Source organism: Bos javanicus, chromosome 19 (assembly GCF_032452875.1).
Source record: "Bos javanicus breed banteng chromosome 19, ARS-OSU_banteng_1.0, whole genome shotgun sequence".
Classification (NCBI taxonomy): domain Eukaryota; kingdom Metazoa; phylum Chordata; class Mammalia; order Artiodactyla; family Bovidae; genus Bos; species Bos javanicus.
In genome coordinates this window covers 36,026,734-36,035,434 of record NC_083886.1, presented here as the reverse complement: position 1 = coordinate 36,035,434, position 8,701 = coordinate 36,026,734, and the positions used below count along the sequence as shown (strand labels likewise).

The window sequence follows — 8,701 nt, the reverse complement described above, 5'->3', positions numbered from 1 at the left end:
AAGGTCTGTCTAGTCAAAGCTATGGTTTTTCCAATAGTCATGTATGGATGTGAGAGTTGGACTATAAAGAAAGCTGAGTGCCAAAGAATTGATGCTTTTGAACTGTGGTGTTGAAGATGCTGGAGAGTCCCTTGCACTGTAAGGAGATCAAACCAGTCAATCCTAAAGGAAATCAGTCCTGAATATTCATTGGAAGGACTGATCCTGAAGCTGAAACTCCAATACTTTGGCCACTGGATGCGAAGAACTGACTTATTGGAAAAGACCCTGATGCTGGGAAAGACTGAAGGCTGGAGGAGAAGGGGACAACAGAGGATGAGATGGTTGGATGGCATCACTGACTCGATGGACATGAGTTTGAGTAAGCTCCAGGAGTTGGTGATGGACAGGGAGGCCTGGTGTCCTGCAGTCCATGGGGTCACAGAGTCAGACACGACTGAATGAACTGAACAGGGACACAGAGCAGGCCTCTTTCGGGGCCCACAGCACCTTTCACAGGGGGACACGACTTCCATCCACAGAGCCTGGGGCCCCCACACTCTGGAGGCTGCTCCCAGACTCCCCTGGCATGGGGCCTTGGTCTCATTCCGACTGCCACCCCCAGGCAGAGGGAGTGGGGCGAGCGTTCCCGGCAGCACGGAGGCCCACGCTGCCTCTGCTTAGACAAAGCTGAAGGTCAGCTCTGGCAGGCCCGACGGAACAGAGATCGCACAGCAGCAGTCTGTTTGTTTGTTTATTGTGGAGTATTTTACATGCAAGATCCCAAACTAGACAGACGTATCTAGGAGAGCTCGTGGGTAGACAGACGCTCTGGTGTCACTGACTCACCCTCCAGTCCTGCTCTGCCGGCAGAGACAGACAGTGACAGACCGCTAGGCTGGGGGACGCCGACAACAAACCTGAGAACCCTCACAAATCAAGTGCAAACTCAAGGGAATAAATATTCACCCCCTTTCCTCCAGGAGCACCTGGAGAGATGCCATGAGCCTTCTGAGTTGATAGCTATTCTCAGGGCACCCCAGGGACAGGAAGGGCTGAAGTTGGGCATGGGAGAGGCGGGGGCCTTGGGGCATCCTCTGGGTGGTGAAGCTGGCTATGCCCACGTTGGGGACAGGGGAGGGGGCCCGGGCCTGGGGGCTGCCAGTACAAAAGGCTCCACTGTCCTCCACAGGGTTTCTTCCTCACTGGCCCACAGCCCCTGAACCCTGTGGAAGGCTGGGTTGGACTGAGTTAGAAGCATGCGGAGGCCAAGTGGGGCTGTGGTGGCAGGAAGGAACAGGAGGAGCTGGAGTCTGGGCACCTGCTGCCCTGGGTCCTCACTCGCCCCCACCTCCCCGGGCTCCCTTCTCTGGACCTCGGTAAGGAGGGGAAGGGCAGGGAGCCAAGGCGGGATCCAGGGCCAACAGCACAGTTGATCACACTGAGGGGCTGACAGACAGATGGAAGGACGGATAGCAGACGGCCACCTTGCCCTCTGGGCTGGCCAATGAAGAGCCACTGCAGCTCTGAGGCCCTTGTCCTTATGCACACAGATAAGCCAGTCGGTCACATTCCCCCGGGGGTCCCGGGCAGGGGCCGCTCTGGGGCAGGCTGGCCAAAGGCCCACCAGTGCCTGGTCATACGAACTCAGTGCTATTTGCTGCTGCCCACTGGTCAGAGAGGCAGGAGGAAGGGGTTAGTTTTCACATCTCAGCACACAACACAGAAAAGGTTAAACACATCCCCAAGAAAATATTTTGACAAAATAAATATTTTAACCTATAATCAGGTATAATTAGTGCTTATAAGGAATCCCAGCAATAATTTAGTGTAATTACATACTGGATCTGCGGTCTCTAACACTGGCAGAGGCTGGTGGCTCGGAGGGTCTCACTCTGCTGGGCAGAAGGCTCTGGCCAGGGTTCCCTCCTGGGAGAGCGGCCCGAGGGCCGAGCCTCCCAGACAGAAGGGAACCAGTGAGATGGGCCCGGGGAACCTGGGGCCTCAGGACAGGAAGGGCGAGCAGCACCCGTCCTGGGCACCTGCTTCCTGGGTGTGGTGGGGGCAGGTGGGGCAGGCTGCTGTGACCTGATGGACGAGTGGAGGGGCAGCTCCGGCCAGGACAGCTGGCAAGGCCACTATCACTCACCACCCTAGTGGCTTGGCCTCTCTAGACTGGGCCTGGCTGAGCAGCTGGAGCTGGGGACGGCTTTGTGGGGTCTCCCCGGGACAGGCTTGTGCTCCTGCCACACTGTCCACCTGGGGACCCCCGGGAGGCCGGCTCCTCCCTCAGCAGATGCTGGGCCCGGCTGCTGTGACTCCCGAAGGACTGACTGACCACCAGAGGCCCACTGTCCTCTGTGGGCTGGCAAGGCAGGCCCCACCCCACAGAGACACACCCCCAGGCTACACTAGAGGCCTGGGGATACCAGCTGGAGTGGCCAGGCACAAGCAGGACCTGCCCTGCAGCTCGTCAGCTGGCTTCGGACGGTTCAGCATCCAAGGCTAACTGAAGGTGGGACCAGGCAGCGGGGAGCCGCGGTGTGGGGGCCCGGCTGGGCAGGGTGCAGCAGGCTGACCCAGATACACGGAGGGGTATCCTCCGAGGACCTGGGGTGTGAGGTGCCAGCAGGACCCCAGGCCTCCCCTGTGGAGGGAGCTGCGGGGGGGCCAGGCCAGGTGTGGGTCCCCCAATGGCGCCTTGGTCTCTACCACACCTGCTGCTGCTGGACCCCCCACAGCCCCAAACCCCGCACTGAACGCTCCCAGGAGACCCCAGCTCTGCCCTGATGCCGGGGAGCACCTGCTAGAGCTCTGAGCAGGGCTAGGGCTCCCAGGCCAGCAAGAAGCTGCGGGCATAGCCCGTGTGCTCTTCTGGGCACAGGGCAGCTCAGGCTAGATCAGGCTGGGGCCAAGTGAGGACCCAGGACGGAGTGGGGCTCGCCAGTCGCCCCCCCTGCTGAGGTGGCCTGCAAGGTCAGGCTTCAGGACAGTCTGTGGGGGAGGCTGAGCCCCTGCCCAGAAGGAACACAGGAGCCTTGGAGCTGCACAGGCCGCTGGGTCACTGGGATTTCTCTCGGGGTCAAAACCACTTACTGCTGTGGGCCCTGGAGGTGGAGGCAGAGGCTACCCTGGGCCGGGCTGAACGAAGCACATTCCGAAAGGCGCCTAGCTTTCCCGGGCCGGCCAGAGCCAGCCCTCACCATGCAGGCCCCTCCACAGACAGGGCGGCGTGCAGAGTGGTGCATGGGGGCAGTGAGGCCACCGCCACGTTACCTCTGCAGGCTCTGCCCACACCGGAGCCATGGGCCCCCGGCAGACCCCTTGGTCCCAGCTCGGCAGGGGGCCTGGGCTAGCAGCAGAAAGTGAAGAGGGTCAAGCAGGTGGTAGATGAGAGACGCCACCCGCGGGCACCACAGAGCCTACTGAAGTGCCAATGCTCATCAGGGAGCGGCAGTGGGGAGCAAGACCAAGCCCGCGGCTGCAGACTTGCCCTTTCTGGGACCAAGGGGGCACAGGCGGGCAGGAGAGGCCTGCTGAGCTGGGCATGGGGCTGGGGTCTGAGCCCCTTCTCTGTGGGCAAGTGACCAGAGGAACTGCTCGGGAACAGCCCCAAAGGGCTGGCCCTGCCTGGGCCTGGGCTGGTCACCAGCTCTTCCTGGAAGAAACAGGCAGAGGGAGCAGGAGGGCAGAGGCTGAGGGTCTGCAGCTGCAGCGACATTGTCCCACCTCCCAAAGAGAAGGTGGCTAAAGCTGGGCCCAACGAGTGGGAGGCCTGGGAGCAAACACAGTGGTGTTTCCATGGAGATACAGCAGCGCAGGACCAAGTGGGGGCGGGGGATGGGGGGAGTGGCCAGAGCCTGGTGTGGACCGGGGGTGAGAGGTGACCTGCCATGGGGGGGGGCCCAACCACAGGACAGCTCACAGGGCAAAGAGGGCATCCTCTGACCGCTCCGGCTTCTTCCGGCCTGAGGGATTCGAGGCTGGGGCCGGAGCATCCGCTGGGGGAGAGGGGAGGCTGGGAACCATTTCAGCAGCTTTGGCCCTTTCTTCAAGGAATTTATCGAACTCTGCAACACAGAACAAGGCCCAGCAGGGATGGGTAGGGGTTCAGCTGCCACGCCCGATCCCACAGGCAAGGGCCCCTTTCCTCCTCTGATACCACCAGGGCAGGCGGGAAGCCTGGCCACAACCCAGGGGGTGTGAGGGAAGCGGGCAGCTATGACTCGTGCCCCATCACTGACTTGGTGCTTTTCCATCGTCCAGATCAGCATTGGTGGCAAGGGAGGGAGAGCTAGAAGGGCAATTTCCTCCTTGACCTTGGCAGGGACCCCCACCCCGGCAGGGCTCAGGGCCTCCAGAGGGCCCCAGACCGGCACCCCCTGTGCTGACCGCATGGCGTGTGTTTTGTCTCAGCTGCAATGACCATTCGGGGGTGGGGGGCAGACCAGTCAGGAGTGCCGCCGGTCTGGGGTCCCATGGACCTGGGATGGCCGATTGTGCCTATCAGCACCTCCCACGTCAGCAGGTGACCTGGATGGACAGAGCCCAGGAGTGGGGAGGCGCCAGGGCAGCAAGGAGGCTCTCAGAGCCTAGGAAGGGCACGGCCACAGTGGGTCGGAGGCAGGCCTACCTTCGCTCGTGACGCCCTCCTCCAAGTCATCGCCCTTCTGTGGGAGAGCGGAGAGAGGGTGTTAGTGCTGTCCCACGGCCGATTCCGCCTGCGGCCCACCCGCCAGGGCAACACCCAGTGATACTTCCTACTTCCCAACCTGAGTTCTGCAAGAGCATAATGCTGCTCTCATCTTATTGGAGACACAGAAACTTCTGTTTTTAAAAAGTGAAAACAAAAAGCTGAGGAGGCTCTAGATCCTCCAGAAAGGTCAGAAAGAAAAAACTGAACTGTGCAGCTCCTTCCCTGCTGAAACTCGGGGCAGGACCACAGAAGAGCCAGGACAGGCCGGGCTCCGGGCGCCCCTCCACTCCGCAGACCCTCACGGGCAGCTGCATGGCACTGGGTGGTCAGGGCCATGCCAGCAGCTGGAACCGCGTGAGACCTGGAGACATGGGGGTGCCCCCAAGGCACCCCGGCAGAGGGTTGGCTGGGCTCCAGCCTCCTAGGAGCAGCGCCAGTCTCTTCCTGTGCCCCAATTCGGACACTGAGGATGCTCTGGGTGATCAGTTCTGTTTGGGGGATGTGGGGGCCACTGGGTCCTGCACAGACAGTGATGGGTGGTGGACATGACCCCAGCCTCCTTCCTGCCTCCACCCCTGATCTGCCCTCAAGTGCAGGTCCCCCTTGTGAGGTGGGGGGCCAGGTGTGCCCGCCTGCTCTGTGACAGCAGCTGTTTCTCTCCAGGTGTTCTCTTGGGAAGGACCTAATGGGTGCCTCTTCCTCCCCTGGCACGGCCCCCAGGCAGCAGCTTGCGGGGCAGAGAGTGTCTCTGGAAAGCCTGTCTTTGGGATTGGGTGGGCGGTGTGCTGGCCCGGAGCGGCAGGAGATCCTCCTAAGGTCTGCCATCCTAGTTGGGGGCCTGACAGGAGGTGACAAGAAACAGGAGATGAGGTGTCCCCAGGTCAGGGCGACAGTCCCGTCAGCCATGACGTGGGCAAGCACCCCTTTCCAGGGTGCATTTCTCCAACAGCCCCCCAGGGGCTAACAGTGCTTGGCAGGAGGCCAGCACCGGGGCAGGGCAGGGGGATGGGCCAGCACAGCCTCCCCTCTCAGAACCTGCTGCCATGGGGAGACACATGACGTCCTAACCTCCCTGCCCGTCTCTGGGGACAAAGACAGTGGCCTCTGGAGCCAGTAAAGCCAAGATGCCAGGCTACGCTGGGGAAGGGCGATGACAGTGATGGAAAAATAAACACCCACTCACAACTGTGAAAATTTCACAATTAAAATAAAAAAATGAAAACCAAAAAAATTAAAATTAAAAAACGCACAAAAACCAAAAGAATTCAAGAGCATACACCTGGAATCGCAGAGTGACTGGGAAAAGTCAGGGTGCGTCCTCGAGGCGCCTGCCCAGCCTCCCTCCTCCACTCCCCAGGGAGCAGCCCCTCGGGCCCCCAGGCCAGCCCCAAGGGGCCCCGGCCTGGGCCTCGCCACTCCCCACCAAAATAGAAACGTGGAGTCTCACCAGGTCGGTCCTGAGCCACACCTCAATGTCGTCCATGACCGAGGGCTGCACCACGGGGATCTGCGGAGGTGGCAGGCAGCGGCCAGGCAGCCCCCAGCCAGGCAGGGAGACAGAACAGCGGACACGTCAGTGCAGGCAGCCCAAGGCAACCAAAGGCACACAGAGAGGGACACGCGGGGCAGGCGGGCAGCAGCCAAGGGAGGTGGCAGGGAGGGAAGCAGCGGCTCTACGAAGCGGGGCAGCGGCCAGGCGGGCGCGGGGAGGAGGTGCAGTACGCGTTCTTCAGTGGATAACTTTTTGACTAGTGTGTCCGCCCTTGGTCCCGGGGCCCCAGCAGGATGGGGAGGCCGCACAGCGGCCCATGGCCCAGGGCGCGGGGTTGGCAGGAGTCTGGGCTCTGTTCACTGAAAGGATCCTGAAATGTGTCCCGGGGCATTTCCGAGTGGGGAGAGCACCCAGGCCTAAGGGTGGCCTGGCCCACAGCAGCCCAGCACATTCCTCCACCAGCAGACACAGGCAAAAGCAAGCACTCTGATGACCAGAGGGGCCGTAGGCTGTGGTCATCTGTGTGTCTCTTTAGTGGGAAAACCGCAAAGCAGCCTGAATGCAGCAGCCTCCTCTCGCCCCACCCTCCCCTCCCAGCCTTCAGGACGTGGCCCCCTCCTCCCCACCATCAAAGGGCACCTGAGAGCAGGGGAGGGGGCGGGGGAGCAGGGGAGGGGACCGGGGTCCTGAGAGAAGGAGGGTGCCCAACCATCGCCTGGGCCTTGTCCATGCCGGGGCTGCCTGTGCCCAGGGCCCGAAAATCTATTTGGCTGGAAATAGTGAAGCTGCTGGCAGATGTCAAAAGATAGTAATGTGATAAGAAGTTAAGAGTAACCTTTAGTCCCCCTGAAGTCACGCTAATGAAATGTTGGCTCCCTGCCTAGAGAAACAGGTGGACGGCCCTTGATCGAAGTGACCTGTGTCCTCACCTAGGTTAGCCCATGAAGTACCTCTTGGGACCCACTCGCAAGCCCACTGTTTCTAGAAAACTCTCCAGCACTGTGTCTGCAGCTGGGTTCACCCCAGGGCCACACAGCCAGGCCGGCAGACCCCATATCCAGCCTCCACAGGCGTTTTAGAGAGGTGCAGGCCAACCTCCACCAGATTATTTGTATTTACTTGACCTACTGGGGCCTTATAAACGCTGGAATGAAAAAACACCCTGAAATGACCATGAGGCTGAGGGACACGTGGTCCTTGCTCTGCAGGGTGGGCCGCCGTGCGCACTGGCACCACCTGAGGCCCCTTTCGTCCCGAGCGAGCAGGAGCAGGGGCACCCGGGGCACGACCTGCCAGGTTCACGCTTGCTGGCAGGGTTTCCACCCGACACGTTCTCATGACAGGAGATGCAAGTTTTCGTTACTGTGATTCTTCTAAGCCGGGATGCCGGCCTCGGGGAGGGCGCCTGCCACCTGCCACGTTCCCAGAACCCAGCATGGAGAGTCAGCACGTCTCCAGGGAGAAACCGGCAACTCCAGCTGCTGGAGCAGGGGGTCCCTGATGCCCACCAGCCTCAGCCTGCCCAGGACGAGCAGAGAGGCTCATCAGGTTGCAAAGCTTGAAAAAAGCTGCTGAAGGGGTCATTGGCTTTAAGCCCTCTTTACTGTTCAGAATTGATCCCCTGGAGTCAGGGATCATGCCCCGTTTTCCCCTCTGGACCGATCTTGATAGCCAGCACGCTCAGAAGATAAACACTGACCTGTGAGAAGCTCCTCACCCCTTGAGCTGGCGGAGGCAGATCTCCCCTCCCATGGGTGGACTTGCTCCTCTCCAGGAGCTCCCTGCCTGTGGGCCCTGGCCTCATCTGTGAAATGGGGTGACGGCTTCCACCACTCACCACCCTGTAGCCCTTCATTTCCAGGCTGCTCATTCTGTTTCTAATTCAGAAACCCAAGCCTGACCCCTGACTGAGAGGTGTGGAGTAGGTCGGCTGTGGGTGACAGGACAGCTCACGTGACCTTGGGATGGGCTGCGCTGCCTCGGTGGATGCAGCGCCTGGGCTCACGAGCCACCTGCCACGTGGTCGATGTGGGAGCACTACGCCAGGGCAAAGTTTCTGTGAAAACCAGGCGTGTCAGATACGCTGGATACTTGGCTGCCCTGTGGACAGCCCCGGCCGCGGGCGCATCCCCAGGCCCGAGGAGTCTCAGTGTTCTCACCCTGAGCGACCTGGGCTCTGACGCGGTCTGTGGGGAGCACCTCCTGGGCAAGGGGTCTGCGGAGTGTGAGGTGGAGGAAGGAGATGGAAAGGAGAGAGAAACAAAGGCACCTCTCATGTGGGGACTCTGATGAGGATCTGCAGCCGGACTCCCTCACCCTGTCCTCAGCCCTGATCTGCACTCGCTGGCGGGCAGCTCGCTCACTGGCTGGCTCACTCACCGGCCCAGGAGGGAGGGGGCTGCCACCAGCTCAGCCACTGCCAGGCACCCTCGGCTGCGTTTGGGGGCTGCGGGTCTATACAGGGAGCCCTGCCCCTGCCCCAAACCTGGAGCAGACTCTCTGCTGACCTACTGTGGTTCCTGCTGTGCTTCCCT

The 8,701-nt window shown here is 61.1% G+C and overlaps 1 protein-coding gene across 20 annotated transcripts in view; it reads right to left on the bottom strand.

Moving 5' to 3' along the window:
• Nucleotides 1-720: 720 nt before the first annotated feature.
• TOM1L2 (target of myb1 like 2 membrane trafficking protein) overlaps nt 721-8,701 on the bottom strand; it is a 71,800-nt gene continuing 63,819 nt past the window's right edge. For 11 of the 20 annotated variants that reach the window (XM_061391239.1, XM_061391224.1, XM_061391227.1 and 8 more), the window contains 3 exons: nt 6,123-6,182; nt 4,613-4,649; nt 721-4,049 (listed from right to left, as the gene is read on the bottom strand). In XM_061391239.1, coding sequence (XP_061247223.1) covers nt 3,901-4,049; nt 4,613-4,649; nt 6,123-6,182 — 246 coding nt within the window. In that variant the 3' untranslated portion in view covers nt 721-3,900. Of the gene's footprint in view, nt 4,050-4,610; nt 4,650-6,122; nt 6,183-7,784; nt 8,224-8,326; nt 8,383-8,701 lie in introns of those variants that run through there. The other 9 variants (XM_061391244.1, XM_061391228.1, XM_061391238.1 and 6 more) reach the window with 4 other exon arrangements.